We start from the raw sequence: 25237 nt of genomic DNA, 5'->3' as shown, positions 1-25237 counted from the left end.
AGACGTCCTCTCCAGTGACAAAATAGAAAGCATTTCTTTCATGTTTTTTTAACTATATACTCCAATTCTATCAGTATACTCTCGTACCTTAAAAATAAATGCCATTGCCTCAAGACAAAGATTCTGGTTGGCTATGTATGCATTACTTTGTATTTGGAAACAATTTTTGGCCTTTCTTGAGTAACTCCTGTGATTTCATTTAGTAGAATTAGTGGTTAGTCAACAAGCAGTGACACCATAAGACAATACACTGTGTTGGTGAAATGTTAGAAAAATCCCTTGAAACTTTAGCTCATTTCCTCTGTTTTTTTAATTAGTTTGATAAGAAATGTGCAGTTTGTGGACAAACCTATAACTCAAATCACTTAAAATAAGAATTTCCAGCCTACTGTCTGTCTTAATGATGATATCCTCTTGGGTAAAACATTATGGAGATAAGTTCCCCATTCAGATCTCTGGGTGGAGACTACTAAGGAGATTGTCATCAGGAAAAAAGACTGGCATTATGTGGGTTAGTGTGTGGCGTGTTAGGCCCCTTTATCAGGTAGGAAAATTATGGAACTTACGAGGGTGATCAAAAAGTTTCCATTAGAGAGTTGTTGCAACGTGTATGAAATCTAGTGTGATCCTGATGTGGGTATATAAGCACTGATATCTAAGCAAGGGACTGATGAGACATTCACACATTGCTGACATGTGTACAGTAAATCCGGAAACATTAACTTTGGTCATACAATGAAGGCTTTCATGACCGTATGTTTCAGCTGCCGAGAATTCTTCTGGGTTGTATGGTCATGGTCTATGGAACTCTTCTATCCCTGATGTTTCGTTCAAAGCTACGTTGGACATCTTCAGAGGTGCTCCTGGTTGTGCTGAGTCTTGCCGACTGGGAAAAATAGAAAAATATTCAGTGTATGCACAAAAGATCTTTCAAGACACATTGCTTTTTGCGGGGTTTTGGTTCTTAAAGTGTCGGGAAGTTCTACGCTGGGTTATAAAATCTTTACCCTTCAAATGATTAAGTTTTATGTCATCCTGGAAAAAGTGTATTGTAACCAAGAAATGTAAGATTTTTTTTTTTCTTGTCCATGTATACATCCTGATTAGTCAATATCATACCCTCGCATACTGTTTTCTTTCAATTTCTGTCATACTTATTTTTTATGTATTACTGGTATTCATAGATTATCGTCACTTGCCTTTGCCTTTGATGTTACAGCTAAATGATGTAAAACTTGCAAATGATCATGAAAATCCTGTGAAACATGTTGGTCATCAAAGGAGTACAGTGAATCCACAATGGCAACTAACAGGCAATCATATAACACCAGATCAGGTGTCTGATATTGAGAAAGAACTGGACTTCTATGAGAAGATTGCACTTGTCTTTTTACTCTATGATAATGAAGACCTCGCTCTTCAGAGAATAAAAGTAAGTGATTTGTACTTTGAATTATTGTTATTTGTAAAGTACAACCTACCTAATTGTAAATGTTGTGGGAATATTTAAGTCATTCTTGTTACCTGTCACTTCTTTCCTGTGCTCGCAGTGGTTAGCACACTGGACTCTCATTTGGGAGGACGACGGTTCAATCCCGTCTCCGGCCATCCTGATTTAGGTTTTCCGTGATTTCCCTAAATCGCTACAGGTGAATGCCGGGATGGTTCCTTTAAAAGGGCACGGCCGATTTCCTTCCCCATCCTTCCCTCACCTGGGATTGCGCTCCGTCTCTAATGACCTCGTTGTCGACGGGACGTTAAACACTAATCTTCTCCTCCTCCTCTTTCCTGTGCTAAACCTAGATATTAAATGTTGAAAGTTGTGATTTATGGTGAATGCAGATTGCCAGTCAGTTTCTGATTTTTGTTTTATTATCACAAATTATTTATATCCAACAACAAGATAGGTCATTGCCAACAGAAGCAAGTTTGTCATTTTAGTTTCCAGTAAGGCGTTTTCTGGGTACTGGTATCAAGCCACAACGCTTCTCTTCTGCCAGTCTGTCATGTGCTGACTGACTGTGAAGTAGGAACACCTTACCTAGAATGTGATGGTGTCTGTGACTGATACAACTACCTTAATGTTCATTGTAGATATTTATTTGCATATCAGATTACCTTATGTCCATTTTTTTTACTTAATCTGATCATTGTGTAAACACAATCGTCGTCCTGGTGATATTGAAATTTTACAGTTGTAGAGGTTTTGAATACTGTAATAGATTCAGATAAAACTTAAAGGGAGAAGAGCTTCCTCATCTACTTTCTAGGCAAGGGATGTCCATGGAATGGATCAGAGTAATTTGAATATTCATTTCTTTATAACTTTTTGTTGCAGAATGATCTGAAGATAGGGTGAGCAGCAGTTGGTGAATGTTTGCTGGTGAAGCTGTAGTGTACAAGAAAGTACAGTCTTCAGGTGACTGATACAGGAGTGAAGAATAACTTAGAAATAATTTGGTGTGATGAATGGCAGATTGCTCTGAATGTAGAAAAAACAGGAGTTAACACAGTGGGAAAAACAATGCTGTAATGTTTGAACATAGTATTAGTGGTATTTTGGTTGAAACATTCACTTCTATTAAATATCTGGACATAATGTTACAAAGCGATATGAAATTCAACAAGCACATATGGACAATAATAGGGAAGACAAATGGTAAACTTCACTTTATTGTGACAGTTTTTGGAAACTAGCTTATCTACAAAGGAGACCATGTATAGAACACTTGTGCAACCCATTGTTGAGCATTGCTAGAGCGTCTGGGATTCCCACCAGGTCGGATTAAAGGCTGGCATCGGAGTGGTTCAGAAGGGTGCTGCCAGATTTGTCAGCGAAATGTGTTAAATACAGATACTTTGTGAACTTGAAGGGGATTCACTGGGGGAAAGACAATGTTCTTTTCACTGTTGACAAAGCTTAGAGAACAGGTATTTACAGCTGGTTGCAGAATGATTCTACTTCCACAAGTATACAATTTGTGTAAGGACTGCAAAGGCAAGGTGAGAGAAAGTAGGGCTCATTTCGAGGCATATAGTCATGTTTTCCCTGACTTCATTAGCGTATGGAATGGAAACGAAACAACCATATACAATATGGTGGCTTGCAGAGTATGTTTGTACAAAGGGGAACCCCCCCCCAAAAAAAAAGGAATTGTTTTTTAAAGGCTATATATTTTCAAGAACTATCTTATACCATTCAAAATGCTCTCCATTACATGTAATACATTTGTCCCACCGGTGCTTCCACTGTTCGAAACATTTTTTGCAGTCATCTTAACATTTTGCCGTCTGCACGTCTTGTACAAAGTTATTCGCTTGGCGTCGGCAGTGCTAATTCCGATAACTTGGCTTGTTGCTGGCATTCTTGACATTCTCAGGAAATTATAAATTAAGTTTTACTAATCTCATCATTACTTCTCATAAGTTCACAACCCTGTTCCCGTACATTAATGAAATTTCAAAGATATACATAAATAAATATAATTTTTTTTTTGTTTCATATATTTGTTTATTTGCATTGTCTTTGGTATTTAGTATTTCTCTTTTATCTGATATGCAGCAAAACAGTCTCAAAGTTGTAACACAACTCTACAAGGCTTGCACATTAAGTTCATTGTTCTCCCGTTTTTGATTTGGAACGTACATGGCAGTTTCTTCATTTTCGTTTATTTGTTTCAGAAATACGTATTAGTTGGTGTTATTTGTGACCAGAAAGTCTGTCATCTGGATTATGATCAGACGTATGTGATGTAGTGGCAACCTCCAAGTTTTGCTCAGAAGCAGGTACATGGTCGTTCATCCATGAACCACACACGTTCAGTAAAAAATCGTGAAATCGGAGACTCTTGTGTTCTGTATTGAAATATTGACATGTACGGAATGCATTAAATAATGCACAGTTACAGAGGTACATGCAAACCTTTTTTGACCATTTTATAGTTTTTCTGTGTATGTTGTTGTTGTCGTCTTCAGTCCTGAGACTAGTTTGATGCAGCTCTCCATGCTATTCTATCCTGTGCAAGCTTCTTCATCTCCCAGTACCTACTGCAACCTACATCCTTCTGAATCTGCTTAGTGTATTCATCTCTTGGTCTCCCTCTACGATTTTTACCCTCCACGCTGCCCTCCAATGCTAAATTTGCGATCCCTTGATGCCTCAGAACATGTCCTACCAACTGGTCCCTCCTTCTTGTCAAGTTGTGCCACAAACTCCTCTTCTCCCCAATCCTATTCAATACCTCCTCATTAGTTATGTGATCTACCCATTTAATCTTCAGCATACTTCTGTAGCACCACATTTCAAAAGCTTCTATTCTCTTCTTGTCTAAACTATTTATTGTCTATGTTTCACTTCCATACATGGCTACACTCCACACAAATACTTCCAGAAACGACTTTCTGACACTTAAATCTATACTCGATGTTAACAAATTTCTCTTCTTCAGAAACGCTTTCCTTGCCATTGCCAGTCTACATTTTATATCCTCTCTACTTCGACCATCATCAGTTATTTTACTCCCTAAATAGCAAAACTCCTTTACTACTTCGTGTCTCATTTCCTAATCTAATCCCCTCAGCGTCACCCGATTTAATTTGACTACATTCCATTATCCTCGTTTTGCTTTTGATGATGATAATCTTATACCCTCCTTTCAAGAAACTGTCCATTCTGTTCAACTGCTGTTCCAAGTCCTTTGCTGTCTATGACAGAATTACAATGTCATCGGAGAACCTCAATGTTTTTATTTCTTCTCCATGGATTTTAATTCCTACTCCGAATTTTTCTTTTGTTTCCTTTACTGCTTGCTCAGTATACATATTGAATAACATCGGGGAGAGGCTACAACCCTGTCTCACTCCCTTCCCAACCGCTGCTTCCCTTTCATGCCCCTTGACTCTTATAACTGCCATCTGGTTTCTGTACAAATTGTATTTTACCCCTGCCATCTTTAGAATTTGAAAGAGAGTATTCCAGTGAACATTGTCGAAAGCTTTCTCTAAGTCTACAAATGCTAGAAATGTAGGTTTGCCTTTCCCTAATCTATTTTCTAAGATAACGCATAGGGTCAGTATTGCCTCACGTGTTCCAACATTTCTGCGGAATCCAAACTGATCTTCCCCGAGGTCGGCTTCTACCAGTTTTTCCATTCGTCTGTAAAGAATTCGCGTTAGTATTTTGCAGCCGTGACTTATTAAACTGATAGTTCGGTAATTTTCACATCTGTCTACACCTGCTTTCTTTGGGATTGGAATTATTATATTCTTCTTGAAGTCTGAGGGTATTTCGCCTGTCTCATACATCTTACTCACCAGATGGTAGAGTTTTGTCAGGACTGGCTCTCCCAAGGCCGTCAGTAGTTCTAATGGAATGTTGTCTACTCCTGGGGCCTTGTTTCAACTCAGGTCTTTCAGTGCTCTGCCAAACTCTTCACGCAGTATCATATCTCCCATTTCATCTTCATCTACATCCTCTTTCATTTCCATAATATTGTCCTCAAGTACATCGCCCTTGTATAGACCCTCTATATACTCCTTCCACCTTTCTGCTTTCCCTTCTTTGCTTAGAACTGGGTTTCCATCTGAGCTCTTGATGTTCATACAAGTGATTCTCTTTACTCCAAAGGTCTCTTTAATTTTCCTGTAGGCAGTACCTATCTTTCCCCTAGTGAGAGAAGCCTCTACATCCTTACATTTGTCCTCTATCATCCGTGCTTAGCCATTTTGCACTTCCTATCTATCTCGTTTTTGAGACGTTTGTATTCCTTTTTGCCTGCTTCATTTACTGCATTTTTATATTTTCTCCTTTCATCAATTAAATTTAATATTTCTTCTGTCACCCAAGGATTTCTACTAGCCCTCGTCTTTTTACCTACTTGATCCTCTGCTGCCTTCACTACTTCATCCCTCAAAGCTACCCATTCTTCCTCTACCGTATTTCTTTCCCCCATTCCTGTCAATTGTTCCCTTATGCTCTCCCTGAAACTCTGTACAACCTCTGGTTCTTTCAGTTTATCCAGGTCCCATCTCCGTAAATTCCCACCTTTTTGCAGTTTCTTCAGTTTTAATCTACAGGTCTTAACCAATAGATTGTGGTCAGAGTCCACATCTGCCCCTTGAAATGTCTTACAATTTAAAACCTGGTTCCTAAATCTCTGTCTTACCATTATATAATCTATCTGATACCTTCTAGTATCTCCAGGATTCTTCCATGTATACAACCTTCTTTTATGATTCTTGAACAAAGTGTTAGCTATGATTAAGTTATGCTCTGTGCAAAATTCTACCAGACGGTTTCCTCTTTCATTTCTCTCCCCCAATCCATATTCACCCACTATGTTTCCTTCTCTCCCTTTTCCTACTCTCGAATTCGTCACCCATGACTATTAAATTTTCGTCTCCTTTCACTACCTGAATAATTTCTTTTATCTCATCATACATTTCATCAATTTCTTCATCATGTACAGAGCCAGTTGGCATATAAACTTGAACTACCGTAGTAGGTATAGGCTTCGTGTCTATCTTGGCCGCAATAATGCGTTCACTTTGCTGTTTGTAGTAGCCTGCCGGCACTCCTATTTTTTTTATTCATTATTAAACCTACTCCTGCATTACCCCTATTTGATTTTCTATTTATAACCCTGTATTCAGCTGACCAAAAGTCTTGTTCCTCCTGCCACCGAACTTCACTAATTCCCACTATATCTAACTTTAACCTATCCATTTCCCTTTTTAAATTTTCTAACCTACCTGCCCGATTAAGGGATCTGACATTCCACGCTCCGATCCGTAGAATGCCAGTTTTCTTTCTCCTGATAACGACATCCTCTTGAGTAGTCCCCGCCCAGAGATCCGAATGGGGGACTATTTTACCTCCGGAATATTTTACCCAAGAAGACCCCATCATCATTTAACCATACAGTAAATCTGCTTGCCCTCGGGAAAAATTACGGCTGTAGTTTCCCCTTGCTTTCAGCCGTTCGCAGTACCAGCACAGCAAGGCCATTTTGGTTAGTGTTACAAGGCCAGATCAATCAATCATCCAGACTGTTGCCCGTGCAACTACTGAAAAGGCTGCTGCCCCTCTTCAGGAACCACACATTTGTCTGGCCTCTCAACAGATACCCCTCTGTTGTGGTTGCACCTACGGTACGGCCATCTGTATCGCTGAGGCACGCAAGCCTCCCCACCAACGGCAAGGTCCCTGGTTCATGGGGGTAGGTATATAGGGTAATAAATGAAATATTGTTGTGCCCGATCCATTCCTTTCATGTATTTGTTGTAGTCTAATACACTCTCAGGTTTTTTTTTATTGTGTATTTTGTTTTTCTGCATTTTGAGTGTCAGTCAAAGTGGCATTGTGTATTGTGCAGATCATTTGTATCATTTTAGTTTTAAAAGCTCTCCGTACCTGTCAGAGTACTTCACCTTTCCATTGATGACAAGCTTCAAACAAATTGACTTTTGTGCACTTTATTTTTTCCGGAAATCCTCTATTTTGCCGTATTGTTCCACAAACTTGAATTTTCTTATCAAGTAACTTCTCTGCAAGTTCTGCAGTGTTACAATAATTATTCATTTAGAGGTGATGCCACTTTGCATAAGATGATGTCAATAGTTCCATCACTGTTTTTGCTAAAGGCTGAATGAGGAAATGCATCTGAATGAGTATGCCATATTTCGTAATTTTCGATGGATTGTAAACTTTAAATTTAACCATCCATGCCACCATATCATTCCTTCATCATTTGAGATGTTTCGACTTAGATTAAAAGTTTCTTTACAATTTTTGGAAAAATAATCAATTACAAATTGCAGTTTGAAAAGCCGGTTGGCTTTATCCAGTTTATTGTTGTTGTCCGAAAAATGTAAAAATGACAATATTTGTCTGAATGGGTTGCAGGACATCGTTTTTCGAAATATCGATGTGTCTCTCAATGGATTCATTGACCAACAATCATTGGTCTTCGCTTTTTTTACAACTCCCATAAGGATAGCAAGCCCAAACTGTTTTCTAAGTTCGTGTCCCATAACGTTGACAAATTTGGCATTTTTTTATCCAGTTTCCTCCTGTTGCAATTTTGACTGTAGTACTTGTTGGTTTCATTGCCAATATATTCAAATATATTGTTCCCAATATATAGTTCTACAATATTCTCGATGCTTTGTGTATCTTTGGGAAATATGTTTGGACACAAGAGATCCTTCAGATTTATTATTGGTCCTTGGTAAATCAAAGTCTGATCACTGTGCACTGTGCACTGTCTATCGGAATCAGTTCGCAACTGTAGCGTTTACCAAATTCTTCTCGGACGTATTTCACTATTTTCCCAAGATTCTGCTTCATTTTCGTTTTATATATCCAGTGTCTTCTTCCCAATCGGCCAAGTCATCTGGAATGTCAGACAAGACATCTACGTATTCATTGTAAATAATTGTATTATCTCTTTCGTCTGTCATGATGAAAAGACGCAAGTACTTATAAAAACAAAAAACTTGTTCAGGTGTGTAACTTACGTTTACCTAAACAAAACACCAACAGAATGCAAAAGATACTAAAATGCTGTCACCGGCCACTGTGCGATACTACGCACATGACACCACTGTGGTGTCTCTGGCCGTTGACCTCTATTTCGTGCACAACACCTCTGTGGTGTCGCCGGACGGCATAGTGTTAACAAAGGGCTGACAGCTCCCCCCTAATGTTTTTCTTGACTTACTCAGTGTTGTCAAATCTGTGTCCTTTCATGCTCCTTTTCATGTCTGAAAATAAGAAAAGTTTCACGGAGCCATGTCAGGTGAGTGAGGTGCATGGGGCAAAGGAACTATGCCATTTTTAGTCAAAAACTATCTAACAGAGATTGCGGTATGTGCAGGTGCGTTGTTGTTGTGGAAGAACCAGTCTCCTGTCTGACACAAATCGGGTCTTTTTTCATGAACGCTGTTGCACAGTCTTCCTAAAACTTCTAAATAAAAGGTTTAAGCACAAGCTCTCAAAGTTTTTTCAGTATTTTTGTTGATTCAGGTAGGTAATGGATGTCCGAAACTAGGTTTGTTATCAATCGACATGTCACCATTTTTAAATCGAGCAAATCACTTGTATAATTGAGTTTTTCCCATAGTATCATTTTGGTATGCTGTTTTCAGAATTAAGTTTCAGCAGCATTTTTACTGAGTAGAAACAAAATTTCACAGCTGCACATTGTTCACTTAAACTTGCCATCATAAAAAATGAAATAAGAACAGAACAGTGCTAGCAAAAACGATCACTGCAGATGAGCAGAACAAGCTAGGTCGATACCACTTGTGGCACTGAACTGGCAATGAGTTGTGCTATATGTGCCTAGCAGCAGAAATGCGTACAACACAAGCTCAGCCCATGGCATTGTTGTTCTGCTTTTTTAAATTCTTTTAATATCTTCTCATAAGTGTAGAAGTAATAAACTCTAGTAGTTGTGTTTTCCTCCTGTTCAAATGTCTCCCATGTTTTGCCGTCTCTACACTTCATTTTTTTTTCTTATCCGTGTCATCTTCATCATCACATCATCATGTTTCCAGTCCCAGGCTGGATATGTTTGGACCATAAGCCTTGCCAGTCCTCCCCTCTTTCTTTTTCTTTTTTCCCCCATGCAACACACTCTTCCACACCTCTTAGCCATATACCCCTTGGTCTTCTTCTTGGTAGATTCCTTCGCATCTCTGTTTCATGTATCTTCTTGAAAATATTCTTGTTTTCCATTCCCTTTAAGTGCCCATAGCATGTTACTATCCTGTTCTGCAAGGCCTTCTCATTCATTATTTTCCATATTGTCTCATTCCTTATCCTCTCTTTCTTCATTACTCCTATTTTGCTTTCGAGGAACTTCATTTCACATGCCAGAAACCTGCTTGCTTCTATTTTTCTCATTACCTGTGTTTCAGAGGCCTCCCTCTTTTCCCAGATCATCTCGTCGTCCACGAGCACCATTGCTTTCATCTTGTCTTCTCCAGTTTTTCTGCCAACTTAGTCGTTACTTCATACAAGCCCACAGTGAAGAGGAAATGTGACTATGCACTGCCCTGTTTCACTTTAGTTGTTTGCTGGAACCAATCTATCTTTTCATACCCCACTTAGACACAACTCAGATTTCCACAGTACCCTGCTTGTTATCTCTCTTTTCCACTTTTCTCTTTCCTAGTGCTTCTCAGACCTTTCTTCTACAGACTATCAGATGCCTTTCCTACATTGTAAAGGCCATTTCAAGGTCCCCAAATTCATAGTGATACTCCACGAGCTGCCTCACTGCAAATGTGAAGTCAATAGTTGACTTCCCATGACTGAAGCCATACTGCTCTTATCTGAATTTGTTCTCTACACTTTTTCAACTTCTGTCCTCGAGGTTCTTTTTGTATACCTTTGCACAGTGTGGTAGCAGTGTGACTTCCCTGTAGATTCTACAATCCTTCCATTCTTGAATACAGGGATGATTAGTGCCCTCTTCCAGTCCTAACACCTATCCCATCAAAGGCAGGGCTTCCTGTGAAACCAGTCATGTGATCTACAAGCTAAGCTGCAACCACTGTGCTGCATTTTATGTAGGCGTGACAACCAACAACCTGTCTGTCTGTATGAACGGCCACCGACAAACTGTGGCCAAAAAAACCAGTGGACCACCCTGTAGCTGAACACGCTGCCAAACATGATACCCCTCATCTCAATGCCTGCTTCACAGCCTGTGCCATATGGATCCTTCCCACCAACACCATCTTTTCTGAATTGCGCAGGTGGGAACTTTCCCTGCAGTACATCCTCTGTTCCTGTAACCCTCCTGGCCTCAACCTTAGTTAGTCACTGTCCTCACCCATCTAGCCCTCTCCCTGTTCCCATTCCAGCACTACACAGCAGTCATTTCACCGGCACACCCAGTCTTTTAATTTCTTTTATTTTTATTTCTCTCCTTTCTGCTACTTACTCCCTCCCCCCTCCTCACCTTCTCTCCTACCCTACATCTAAACTGCAACACTTCACTGTCCACCACTCCCACCGTACTACCCCTCCCCCTCCCCGTCCCAGCCTCCTCCTTACCCCCCCCCCCCCCCCCCCAGTCGCCACTCCCATCATGCACTGGTGCTGCTGCTCACAGTGCAGTTTCAGCTCTGAGACTGCAGATGCATATGCAAGTTGCGCTTGTGTGAGTGTGTGTATGCATGTGTGTATGTGTGTCTACTGCTGAAAAAGGCCTTAATGGCCGAAAGCTATGATTGTGTGAATCTTTTTATTGTGCCTATCGTGGCTCAGCATCTCCGCTATATGGTGAGTAGCAACTTTCGGTCTCAAATGACATGTTTTGGAGTTGACTAAGTTTTCCAAGATCATTACATGACTATTTTCAAAATTAAAGGGCCAATATATCACTGTGTTGGTTCATTTCTGCCCATTTCCAGAGCTGAATATGAATTCCTATGAATCTACTTATATTATTACATGTATTTCACCAACACAGTGCATCATAAAATTATTCAAAACTTCAGTGGATAATTGTGCAGTTCAAATCCGAACTGATAAAACACCACTCGGGCAGCATGTTGGATGCTGCAGTGTACCAACCAGCAGTGTAGTTGAGATTGTCATAGTTAGCGAAGAACATTATCCACATGATATACTTCTTCAGTGACAGAATAATACAATTCTTCTTGATGCTGAAACACACAGATCATACGATGCGCTGCTGTATCTCATTTTTTTAGAGGGGCAGGACAGATATCGTTACAATGTTATGTAAACTAATCCAGTTACAGGTAAGTACAGATACCTTTATTTCATTTTATTGAATGAAAATATTCCATTCTTTCTAAATTTCAAACATTTGTAAGTGCACTTTACGTTTTTCTTCTTTCTTTTTCTTTATTCGAAGATGAACAACTCAACAAAAAAGTATCAGTGATAAATTAATATTCACACCACGTAGTGATACCTGAGAATGGAACAAACCATATTCTACAATGCCATCAACTGTTCCATCAGTATGTGGTAGATAGGTATGCCAAAACTGAATCAGAACATTTGTTATTCATTCACATAAATCAATCATAGTTGCATTCAGAAGAAACATTCACTTACAAGAGGCGATATAAAATGATGGAAATGTTTCCAACATTAGCAAAATATTCGTACTTCCATTAATGTTAGATAGCAGTCCATGGCATGTGCATGAATATGCACAAGACACCATGACATATGTTCATATGGTCGGCCCAACTGTTTCGTTTATCCATGATAATCCAGCATGGCACGAGATAAAAACTAAGGAGACTGTTCCACTCCAATGATATGAGTTTAACACCGCTGGACCCAACTCATCACACGCCACATAGCCATACACTCATAGATATAATGGCAACAAAGCGACCAGATAAAATAATTCGCGCCAATCAGACATCCGCTCCAGGACTCTCTGCTCATGACGTGATATTCTTAAATTACTCAGTGCATACTACCAAAGAAAAATCTCACCTGGTAACCTACAGAAACCTAAAAAATGTTAACCATGACGCTCTTCAAAAGGATTGCTCAGACATCCCTTGGTATGATATAAGCAATGAACCGACTTTAGACGGAAAAATTCGGGAATTATGTCGCAAAATCATTGCACTGTATGATAAACATGCTCCTCAACGCACTGTCAAGGTAAAGAGAGCTCCCGCTCCGTGGCTCACCACTGCATTACGCCAGTTAATGAATAAACGTGATGCTACACATAGGGCCTTCAAGCGTAACCCAACTCCCGAGGCGTACGAAGCTTATAGGAAACTCCGAAATAGAACCAAGCAGAGCGTGAGGAATGCCAAAATCAGACATGCCCGCTCTGTCGTATGCGGCATATCAAAGCCTGCTGCACTGTGGAAAAAGCTGCGCAGTTTCGGTATAGGGAAGCGAAGATCTGACGCTGTTTATCAAGCGTCTGCAGAAGAATTAAACGATTTCTTCTCAACAGCTGTAAATCGCCACGCAGCGACAAATTACCAGCCCCAAGATATCAATCTCTCGAGAGACAAGTTTTTCCTAAAACATGTCACTACCGGCACAGTACACAAGGCAATTACGAGAATCTCTTCCGAGGCAGTAGGAAATGATGGAGTGAGCATTGGCATGATCAAGAACGTCGTAGACACTATTACTCCAGTTATCACAGACATCTTCAACCTGTCTCTTGTCAGTAGTACATATCCTACTGAGTGGAAGCAAAGTTTAGTTCAACCTATACCCAAGACTGACAACCCTAAGTCGCCAGGTGACTACAGGCCGATCAGCATACTACCTGCAATATCTAAAGCCCTAGAATACATCGTCCATGAACAGCTGACGGATTACCTCAAAACTCATAACATCCATGACAAATATCAGTCAGGCTTTCGAAAGCACCATAGTACAGCAACTGCACTAATCAAAGTAACTGATGACATTAAACATGCTATGGACAGACGTGAAGCTACCATCCTAACACTGCTTGACTTTAGCAAGGCTTTTGATACAGTTGACTTTGATATATTACTAATTAAAATGAAGCAGCTGAATTTCTCAAACAGCGCAATACACTGGTTCGACAGCTACCTCAAAAACAGAAGTCAACAAGTCATTTGTGGGTCGGAAAAGTCATCATGGAAAAACGTGCGCTCTGGAGTTCCCCAAGGCTCCGTCCTTGGTCCATTACTCTTCTCACTGTACATTAATGATATTTCTTCAGTGATTCACTCCTGCAACTACCATCTATATGCCGACGACATCCAACTGTACATAAGTGCAAGCCCCAAGAACATTGCTGACGCAGTAGCGAGTATGAACGCGGATCTTTGCTCCGTTTCTCGATGGGCACAGAACCTAGGTCTGAAACTAAACCCCAAGAAATCCCAGGTCATACTTATATCTCATCCAAAGTTAATCAGTCGGCACTTTCACGAAACAGTCCCTCAAATACACCTCAATGGTACCCAACTACCATACCAAAAAACAGTAAAAGACCTTGGAATAATCTTGGATGAACACCTAAACTGGGAAGAACAAACAGTTACAGCTTGCCGGAAATCGCTCTCCTCCCTACATGCAATTCAGAAATTTAGAAAAATATTTCCAACCCATGTTAAACAAAAATTAGTCCAAACACTAGTCTTGCCTAATCTTTACTACTGTGATGTAGTTCAACACGGCACAAATAGTGAAAATTCGAGACGCCTCGAGCTAGTGATGAACGCTTGCGTTAGATACGTATGCAATGTACGGTTGTATGATCATATCAGTCCTTCATACTCCCAGCTAGGTTGGATACGCCCACATAAGGCACGCGATCTCCACACGATGTGCTTACTTCATCGATTTCTTAGCCACTGGTGCCCCCAATACTTATCTTCTCACATTAAACACCTATCATCATTCCACAACCGCAATACCAGATCGGATACGTCTAGCATCTTGGCTGTACCTTTACATAACACAAAATCTTTCTCCATGTCATTCTCCATCTCAGCCATACGACTATGGAACGCGCTCCCCTGTGATCTGCGTCTTATCCGGAACCACTCAACATTCAAGAGTGAACTCAAGACTTACATATTAGGGACGGTATAGCCACCATTGTTGGGCCCCTCTCATCTCTTTCTTTCTCCTCTCCATCATAGCTTCGAATTTTACCATTCTATTTCTCTTCCTCTAACCTATCTACCTCTTCTATATCTCTTTCACCCCATTCTATCGTCTTATGTCTCTGCTTGATGAGAATAACTCACAAGCTGCAAGAATATAACGAGAAAATTCCCAACCAGCAATAGGACTGACATTCATAAAAGAAAAATATGTTTACTTTCATATACATAGTCATTATTATTATTATTATTATTATTACTATTATTATTATTCTTGATTGTTATAATTAATTTTTGATTGTTATAATTATCATTGTACTACGTTTATAATCTCTATTTTTTTCTTAACATTAATACTGTATAACATGTAATATGTCCTTAATGTTCTGTAGAAACTGAAATTTGTTGAATCTGAGTATGCCTGGTTAGGTGTAAGAGAGGGCCTGAAGGCCCTAATCTTGCCAGGTAAAATAAATGCATAAATAAATAAATAAATAAAATAAAAACTTCTGTTGTCTGGTCAGTGTCCATGTGATAGACATGATTTGACTGCACAAATATGCAAGCAAAAACTCACTGAATTGATGGACTTATTTGTGAAGCATCACATTTATGGTGAAACTCACTGCTGGATGTATGCTACTGAATGACAGAAGGGAGCACTTGCACATGCTTGCTTTCTCATACGGTTCAAAAAGAAAATACAAACAGCTCAAATTTATGTAATTTAACCAGAAATTACTAATCCTGAAGATGATCAACTGCTGTTCAACAGTGTGACGAGAAACATGGTGCATGGACAATGCGGAGCAATGAATTCACGATCTCCTTGCATGGAGATACCTAGTTCACGAAAGATTCATTGGTTATGATGGATATTCACAATACAGACACCAAAAATCAGAATATGGAGGTCATACAGCAAAAATCAGAATGAGAAATGTTGACACTTAAATAAACAATATATGGATTGTGTCATATTCTCCTTTGTTATCGAAAACATCAACAGCTCGTATCAATGTTGAACATTGCCATTTTGTCAAATTGATCAAATATATATGCAAATATATTAACAAAGACAATGATAGGGCAGTAGTCAGTATTTATAGACCTGATGTGTGCAACATTGAAGGGAGTAAATTTCAAGCAGGTCGATATATCTCAGCAACGAGGCTGTTAGGCGTACTTGGAGTTTCCCAAATCACAGTCTCCATCACAATGTTATTCATCTTGGAAATGGACAATGAGACTATTTCAAGGCAGACACTGCATGAAATGTTGTTGTTGAACTGGTGCACACAACATTTACAGCATTTTTTGTGTTGTGTGAAGAACATATATTTTCCAAGACATTATTGTATGTAGAAGTTCCAAAGTACTCTAAATGGAGTGGTACATCCAAGAATTTGATAACATAAGCAAGGCATAGGCATTGAAGGTCTATAAAAATGTATACTTGTCTGACACGTTGGGCCATATTTACACATTACATCCAAATAATGCCGAGCGTTACTATTTAAGAATGCTTTTGGTTAATGTCAGAAGTCCTACTTCAGTTGCAAATTTGAGAATGGTTGATGGTTGTAGATTGCCAGATATACATAGAAGCTTGCCAAAATCTTCATTTGCTTACAAATGACCAACTCTCGGAAACAACATTGGCAGACACATGTGCTGGTTTTCCCTCCATGAGATATTTGAAAACTATTCGCTGGAGTTTTGACCACATGTTCACTATCCAGCCCAAACGATTTGTGAGAAAAATTCAGAGAGGATTTGAGCGAAGACATTTTGTACCGTGTTTGTACCATTAGCAGTGACAATTCCACAAATTTTTCAGACAATATTTTCAAGCTCAGATCGAAATAGAGGACGTATGCTTAACCATCAGTAACAAAGAACTGATTCTTCTCATCACAATTGTGCCAGAATGTTCTGCACTTAACCTTTACAATCATGATTTAGTGAGAGAACAACAGTACAATGATAATAATTTGCATGCATTTGTTGAAGCAGACGAACAGGTTTTGCTCGCAGTACAAAAATTGGCCTAAAGCACATAAAAATGCAGTGTTAAATGGCAGAGGTTTTTCTGTTCTTACTCAATGTGCCTGGCGCCATGGGAAAAACACTTCTCATCAGTTTGCTGTTGGCTCATAGCCAATCTCAAGATGAAATTGCTTTGGCTCTTGCTTCATCAGGTATTGTGGCTACATTATTAAATGGTGGGCGAACAATGCATTTGGCACTTAAATTGCCATTGGATATGCATTTCTCAGAAGCTCCAACAAGTAACAATTCAGAAGGATCTGGTGTGAGTAAAGTTGTGAAACTTTGCAAGATCATTCTGGCATGAATGCACCATGGTGCTTAAGAGATCACTTGTAACACTTGATTGAACTATTAAATATTTATGATCAAATGTACAGCCGCTCTCTTTTTATTGTCTGGAAACTCATCAAAATTTTCCAGTGATACCTACATCAACGCCAGCTGGTAAGCTCAATGTTTGTCTCAAAGCATCGGATCTTTGGAGACGCAAGAAAACTCACATTAAAGACCAATGTCCATGTACATTTGCAGCGTGATGCGTTGGCAGCTACATTTTCAGAGCAGCTATTAAACACTAATGAAGGAAAAGTACCAGTTGATGCTACCACAAAAGTCTTTCATTTCGATTGAAATTTTGCGTCATTGTGCCGGCCATCAAACATCTGTTTCAGAAAGTTTTTTCATGAATTGTCACCAATTATAAAACACAGAGGGCTTTGCAAATTGCTATTTTGGCAGCAAAAAGCATATACATCAGTGCACTCAACCGTGCACTTAAAGAACAAATTGCAGACTATTCTGTTACCTACAAATCAATTGACAGCATCACACATTTGAACAAAGTAGTTAATTGTCCAGTCAGGTTTTGAAATTTGTTCGATCTTCCTGGTATGCACTGCACAAGTGGTCACCCAGTCAGCATGGCAATTATTCTCATGTGGAACATTAATCCACCCCAGTCGTGTAATGGAGCAAGACTTGCCGTGAAGAAACTGATGCCGACTCTCCTTGAGGCAACTATTCTTACTAGAAAGTCAAAAGGAGATGATGTACTCATTCCATGCATTATCATCGTTCCCTTCGACATGCCATTTGATTTAAAATGACTGCACTTCCCCATTTGACTTACATTCTCAATGGCCATCAACAAGGCAAAGGTCAGTCACCTCAAGCTTACGGATTCAATGTAGAAAATCCATGTTTTTCACACATCCAGTTGTATGTTGCATGCTGAAGAGTCGGACATCCAAGAAATTTGTTTTTACTGAAGATGGAAAAACAAAAAAAATTTGTCTATTATAAAGCACTGGAATACTAAAGTGAGCAAAATCATCATTTATAGTTTTCTTTATATATCACTCAAATTCATTAAATGTATTCATTATTGACAATGAAATAAATATCATTCTTTCTATCATTCATAATTAAACAAAATAACTCTTTCAAAATTCAGATGGTATTCCTGCAATTACTTCTTCTGTAGCAACAATGTTCCGGGTACCAGCTAGTGCTTGCAAAAGCCATGCTGATTTGTGAACACAAGCTTGTTCAGCTCAAGGAAATTTACTGTATTCAAACTGAGAGTATGTTCAAGAATTCTGCAGCAAACTGATGTTAAGGGTATTGCTCTATAATTTTCCAGGTCCATTTCTTTACTCTTCTTATGTACAGGAGTCACTGATAGTTTTTTTTTCCAGTTCTTTGGGACTTTGACATGGGCAAGAGATTCATGATGAATGCAAGCTACCCCCCATGCAGGTCCAGGGGTTAGAATGGGCCTGAGGTATTCCTGCCTGTCGTAAGAGGCGACTGAAAGGAGTCTTACACGTTTCGGCCTTTGTGATGGTCCCCTGTAGGGTTTGACCTCCATTTTTCAAAATTTTCCCCAAGAGCGAGCCAATTGGGGAAGGGCGCTTGGTGCATTGTGTCCATCAGGCGCTGAGACCTATCGCATCCTTCTTCACTGTGGATCTGCGCTTCTGCTCATTCTCAAACTGTTAGGCGAGGTCACCCTCCTGGGTGCATATTTTTCTATCAACTGTGCAGTATCGTTTTTTACGCTGATGATGATAAAGGACTTATTTGCTTGGTTGCACTTGATATCCAGAACGGTAGCCAGTCTGTTGTGGTGGGGCCTCCAAGTACCCTGTTGGCTGTAGCCTCCTGACCACACAGGGATCTCTCTGCTGATGCCTGCGCCGTTAACTCCCCATATATGCCAAAGGGTAGATGCCCATTCTCCTGGGGCATCGGGACTCCCGCCAATGGCCATCCTGCCAGGTGGCCTTTGCTGCGGCTGGGTGGCGCCTGTGGGGAGGCCCCCTGGTCAGAGTGGGTGGCATCAGGGTGGATGGCACGTGATGAAGCATAGTACATCACCTCTTGCTGGTGGTCAAACATCAGCAGTCTCTTTAAGTGCTCACGGGCTCAATTCAGTGCACAGAAGTACGACCCAAATTGTTCCCCTCCTTGGCCATACCTTGGGAGGAATGTCAGGCTAAGGATGGCAGCAGCTCTTACACGCCCGTGTACCTTGTATGTTCGAGAGCTGATGGGGAGTCTTTCATGACGATGAAGCCTCAGTTTTTTGTTGAGCATTTAGAGGACAAGTTTGGGGAGGTGGAGGGCTTGTCCAAGCTGAGATCTGGGTCAGTCTTGATTAAAACAGCATTCTCTGCCCAGTCACGGGCTTTACTCACTTGTGGCAAGCTGGGGGATGTTTCTGTAACCATCATGACCCATAAGAGCTTAAATGTGGTCCAGGGTATCATATTTCACAGGGACCTTCTTCTGCAGTCTGAAGATGAGCTGCGCGCCAATTTAGAACTATGATGTGTACGTTTCATTCGGCGTGTCCACCGTGGTTTGAGGGATAATCAGGTTGCCACCGGTGCCTTCATTTTGGCCTTTGAGTGTGATCCATTACCTGAGAAGGTCAAGGTGATGGTCTACTACTGTGATGTAAAACCCTATATTCGTCCCCCCAATGCGGTGCTTTAAATGTTGAAAGTTCGGTCATATGTCTTCCCATCACATCCCAATACTTCATGTGCCCCGCCTCCCATCTGTGTCTACTGTGGAGAGTGCCATTCGCCTTGCTCAACCGACTGCAGGATTCTCCAGAAAGAAACGAAAATCATGGAGCACAAGACTCTGGACCAACTGATCTACACTGAGGCTGAGAGGAAATTTGAACACCTACATCGTGCACGCATGACATCCTCTTATGCCGCCGCTACAACAGTTCTAGCCCCATCAGCTTCGCCAACCCCAGTCACCTCTGAGCCAGAAGACTACACCTGCCCCCTTGGTGGTGGTGGTGGTGGTGGTGGTGGTGGTGGCGGCACTTCCCTCCCTGTTGCTCCTGCACCACCTACTTCAGGAACAACATCCCCCTCCCCAACCTCCGGGGACGTCCGACCCCACTTCAAAGCCGGAGAAGCGTTCAAATTCTTTGGCTGCTCTTACTAGGAAGGGGTCCCTTGGGTCACTCCCTTCCCAGCTTTCTGCTAGCGGGAAAGAGCTCTGTGACTGCGGGTGAGGTGAAGATTCTGGCATCCGCTGAGGATCTAGATCTCGCCGGACCCTCAGACAAAATGGATATAGACTGCTTAGGCAAAAAGTTGGTGGCAGCAGGTGACCCTGAGACGTAAACTGCCTCATGTCGTGTTCCATACCTTCCCAGTCTCACGATGATGTCATCCTCCAGTGGAATTGTGGCTGTTTTTTCCACTATCTGGCTGAGCTATGGCAACTGTTAACACTTTCGCTGCGGCATCGGTGCAGGCTCGCAACTCTCCAGTGCGACCGGGCAACGTGCAAGTGTGGGCCGGAAATGCTATGAAACGGCAGGTACCCCTCAGAGCCGACGCTCCAAAGCACACTTGAGCTACAGTCTGACGTCAAGACCTTGTAAGATCTGTAAAATAATGTTCTATACTGACTTAAAGATGACACCTTAAATGCATTACTTGAAATAAGCTTCGACTGTATTGTGGTCATGTTTTAAAGTCTGTTTGCTGTCCGACACTTATAGGGGTCACAGGCGTCATTCAAATGTTCGTGATTTGTTGATAATGTAACAAAAAATACAATTCAAACAAGCAACAAATCCACTGCATTCAAGAAAAATTTGGATTCCAAAACGCAAATTCTTAAGAAGGAAAAAAAGGAAAAAGGAAACTGGATTCATTTGAAATTATACTTACTTCAAATGCACATTTTTAAGATTGACTCTGATAGAGGTCGTCAATTTAGTAGCATGTTTGCTCCTGGTATGAGAGAATTAGCCGTCTTCATTTATCATAGATGCCCAGGGGAGGCCCGGACGTGTAGAAATTAGTAAGCGAAACACACCCTACGTTGAGCATGTACATCTTAATGCCATATTTATTACGTTTGCTTTTTATGTATTGTCTAAATGACAATCTTCCCCTCCAAAAAATCATTGACTCATCTATTGATAAATCTCGTGTTAAAATAATCCAATATAGGTCGTATCTTATACAAACGATTGTCTGGTTTCGGGTTTCCTGGAAGTGGATTTTTTGCAAAATGCAGAGAGCGTAATATGATCAAATACCGGTCTTTGCTTATACTCATCGCTACTCCTCTATTCTCAAACAGCGGTTCTTTCTCCCAGTAATCTTGTAATCGTGGATATTTAACATTACCCATATGTAACGAAACACCCAGAAAAACTAGTAATTCGCCTATACTTAGAGGGTTCCGTTTACAGATCCTAGATACCTCTTTTGTATTTTTGCTCAGCAATATGTTGAGTGCGTTATCGTTCGTTTCGTCAACTACAAGTTGCAACAATTCGTCTGTCACCAATAATCTGAAGAAATCCATAGGAGAATTGCCAGCAGGATGACTCTGCAAACCTTCTTCCTTCATAAATGGGTGATACTGCATATTATGTGGCTCTTTATGCCAGGACTCACCTGGATTATCTCCGTGTGACAGGTCGGGCTCTTTTTCGTCGTCGATTTCCACACAATCGTCGTGATCCGTATATCATCAGATTTGAAACTGTCACGAAACAAATTCGAAAGCTGTGCTTCCACGCTGTCATCACTCTGCAGTTCTTTTGCAGCCCTAAAATGACAATCTCCATGGTATGCCTCGTCCTCAGTACACAGAAAATCACTGTCGTCTAGTACACTAAGTAACTGTTCCTCTGTCAATTTAACACTTGTTATGCTCCTTTTCACATTGGAAGGTCCAGGTGTCGGTTCATTAGCTGCCATTACGAACAATATACGTTCAATAACTGACATCGAAATAAGTGTCCAAGGAATAGAAAAGCAACTGGAATCACTCAACAGAGGAAAGTCCACTGGACCTGACGCGATACCAATTCGTTTCTACAGAGTACGCGAAAGAACTTGCCTCCTTCTGACAGCCGTGTACCGCAAGTCTCTAGAGGAGCGGAAGGTTCCAAATGATTGGAAAAGAGCACAGGTAGTCCCAGTCTTCAAGAAGGGTCGTCGAGCAGATGCGCAAAACTATAGACCTATATCTCTGACGTCGATCTGTTGTAGAATTTTAGAACATGTTTTTTGCTCGAGTATCATGTCGTTTTTGGAAACCCAGAATCTACTCTGTAGGAATCAACATGGATTCCGGAAACAGCGATCGTGTGAGACCCAGCTCGCTTTATTTGTTCATGAGACCCAGAAAATATTAGATACAGGCTCCCAGGTAGATGCTATTTTCCTTGACTTCCGGAAGGCGTTCGATACAGTTCCGCACTGTCGCCTGATAAACAAAGTAAGAGCCTACGGAATATCAGACCAGCAGTGTGGCTGGATTGAAGAGTTTTTTTTTTTTAGCAAACAGAACACAGCATGTTGTTATCAATGGAGAGACGTCTACAGACGTGCCACAGGGGAGTGTTATGGAACCATTGCTTTTCACAATATATATAAATGACCTAGTAGATAGTGTCGGAAGTTCCATGCGGCTTTTCGCGGATGATGCTGTAGTATACAGAGAAGTTGCAGCATTAGAAAATTGTAGCGAAATGTAGGAAGATCTGCAGCGGATAGGCACTTGGTGTAGGGAGTGGCAACTGACCCTTAACATAGACAAATGTAATGTATTGCGAATACGTAGAAAGAAGGATCCTTTATTGTATGATTATATGATTGCGGTACAAACACTGGTAGCAGTTACTTCTGTAAAATATCTGGGAGTATGCGTGCGTAACGATTTGAAGTGGAATGATCATATAAAGTTAATTGTTGGTAAGGCGGGTGCCAGGTTGAGAGTCATTGGGAGAGTCCTTAGAAAATGTAGTCCATCAACAAAGGAGGTGGCTTACAAAACACTCGTTCGACCTATACTTGAGTATTGCTCAACAGTGTGGGATCCGTACCAGATCGGGATGATGGAGGAGATAGAGAAGATCCAAAGAAGAGCAGCGCGTTTCGTCACAGGGTTACTTGGTAACCGTGATAGCGTTACGGAGATGTTTAGCAAACTCAAGTGGCAGACTCTGCAAGAGAGGCGCTCTGCATCGTGGTGTAGCTTGCTCGCCAGGTTTCGAGAGGGTGCATTTCTGGATGAGGTATCGAATATATTGCTTCCCCCTACTTATACCTTCCGAGGAGATCACTAATGCAAAATTAGAGAGATTCGAGCGCGCACGTAGGCTTTCAGACAGTCGTTCTTCCCGCGAACCATACACGACTGGAACAGAAAAGGGAGGTAATGACAGTGGCACATAAAGTGCCCTCCGCCACACACCGTTGGGTGGCTTGCGGAGTATAAATGTAGATGTAGATGTAGACCCCACAAAACAAAAGTTTACACACTTCGGTGCTAGCTTAGACGCTGCAACTAGACTGAGTAATCCAACAGTGAGCGCGGATGCTTATAAGCGTCAGCCGCACTGGCTCGTGGCTTGTTGTGACGCTTATAAGTGTCAGCTGCAGCGAAAGTGTTAGGCTTTACACCTGCTTTCTGCACTGCCCTGCAGGAAACCTGGTTCCCGGCAATGCAGACCCCTGCCATCTGTGGCTATAAGGGATACTACAGGAACCATAGCGACTGTAATAGAGTGTTAGGTGGAGTTTGTGTTTATGTCCTAAACTCAGTCTGTTGTGAACCTGTGCCCCTTCCAACCCCTGTTGAAGCTGTGGCTGTCAGAATAAGGACAAGGCAGGAAATAACTGTCTGCAATGTATATCTTCCTCCAGATGGTGTCGTATCCCTGAATGTATTAACTGCACTGATGAATCAACTCCCTAAACCTTTGCTACTTTTGGGAGATATTAACACCCATAAAGTCTTGTGGGATGGCACCGTGCTTACTGGCAGAGGATAAGATGTCGAAACTTTATTGTCTCAGTTTCTACCTCTGCCTTTTAGACACTGGGGCCACCACACATTTCAGTATGGCTCTAGGCAGTTACTCGGCCATTGATTTATCAATTTGCAGCCCAGGACTTCTCCCATCTATCCATTGGAGAGTACATGACGACCTGTGTGGTAGTGACCACTTCCCCATCTTCCTGTCACTGCCCTGGTGTCAAGCCCACAGATGCCTGCCCAGATGGGCCTTAAACAAAGCGGACTGGGTACCTTTCACCTCTGCTGTCACCATTGAATCTCCCCCACATGGGAACATCGATGTGATACTTGAGCAGGTGACTACAACAATTGTTTCTGTGGCAGAAAACACGATCCCTCGCTCTTTAGGGTGCCCTCAGCGAAAGAACGTCCCTTGGTGGTCGCCAGAAGTAGCTGAAGCTATTAAGGAGCATCAGTAAGCTCTACAGCGGCATAAGCGGCACCCTTCCCTGGAAAACTTTACAGCTTTTAAACGGCTCCGTGCTCAAGTTTGCCAACTTATCAAACGACGGAAGCAGGAGTGTTGGGAGAGATATGTCTCAAGCATTGGGTGCCATACATCACCTTCCCAAGTCTGGGCAAAGATCAAACGTGTTTTCGTGTACCAGACCCCAACAGATGTTCCCGGTGTTGATGTAAATGGCGTATTATCTACAGACACGGGCGCTTTGCCGGGCGCTTTGCCGGGCGCTTTGCCGGGCGCTTTGCCGGGCGCTTTGCCGGGCGCTTTGCCGGGCGCTTTGCCGGGCGCTTTGCCGGGCGCTTTGCCGGAGAATTACCCCCCAGCCATTTTAACTCTCAAACGGCAGCTGGAAGGGAAAGTCATCTCGTTCACTACGCGCCACCGTGAATCCTGTAACGCCCCATTTGCAGAGTGGGAGCTCCTCAGTGACCTTGCACATTGCCCCGACATGGCTCCTGGACCAGTTTGGATCCACAGTCATAAGATTAAACATCTCTCATCTGACTACAAGTGACATCTCCTCATCATCTTCAACCAAATCTGGTGTGATGGCATCTTTCCATTGCAATGGCAGGAGAGCACCATTATTCCGGTACTCAAACTCGGTAAAAACCTGCTTGATGTGGGTAGCTGTTGGCCCGTCAGCATCACCAACGTTCTTTGTATGGTGCTGGAACGTATGGTGTGTCGGTGGTTGGGTTGGGTCCTGGAGTCAAGTGGCCTACTGGCTTCATGTCAGTGCGGCTT

General features: G+C 41.5%; 1 protein-coding gene across 2 annotated transcripts in view; it reads left to right on the top strand.

Annotated features, from left to right (window-relative positions):
* Positions 1–25237, top strand: part of LOC126260448 (caspase-8) — a 155892-nt gene that overhangs the window by 33052 nt on the left and 97603 nt on the right. For both annotated transcript variants that reach the window (XM_049957780.1, XM_049957787.1), the window contains exon 4: positions 1220–1432. In XM_049957780.1, coding sequence (XP_049813737.1) covers positions 1220–1432 — 213 coding nt within the window. The remainder of the gene's footprint in view (positions 1–1219; positions 1433–25237) is intronic.

This window comes from Schistocerca nitens, chromosome 1 (genome assembly GCF_023898315.1).
Source record: "Schistocerca nitens isolate TAMUIC-IGC-003100 chromosome 1, iqSchNite1.1, whole genome shotgun sequence".
In the NCBI taxonomy this organism is placed as follows: Eukaryota; Metazoa; Arthropoda; class Insecta; order Orthoptera; family Acrididae; genus Schistocerca; species Schistocerca nitens.
Note: the sequence above shows the minus strand (reverse complement) of the source record. Positions and strands in the feature narration are given on the sequence as shown.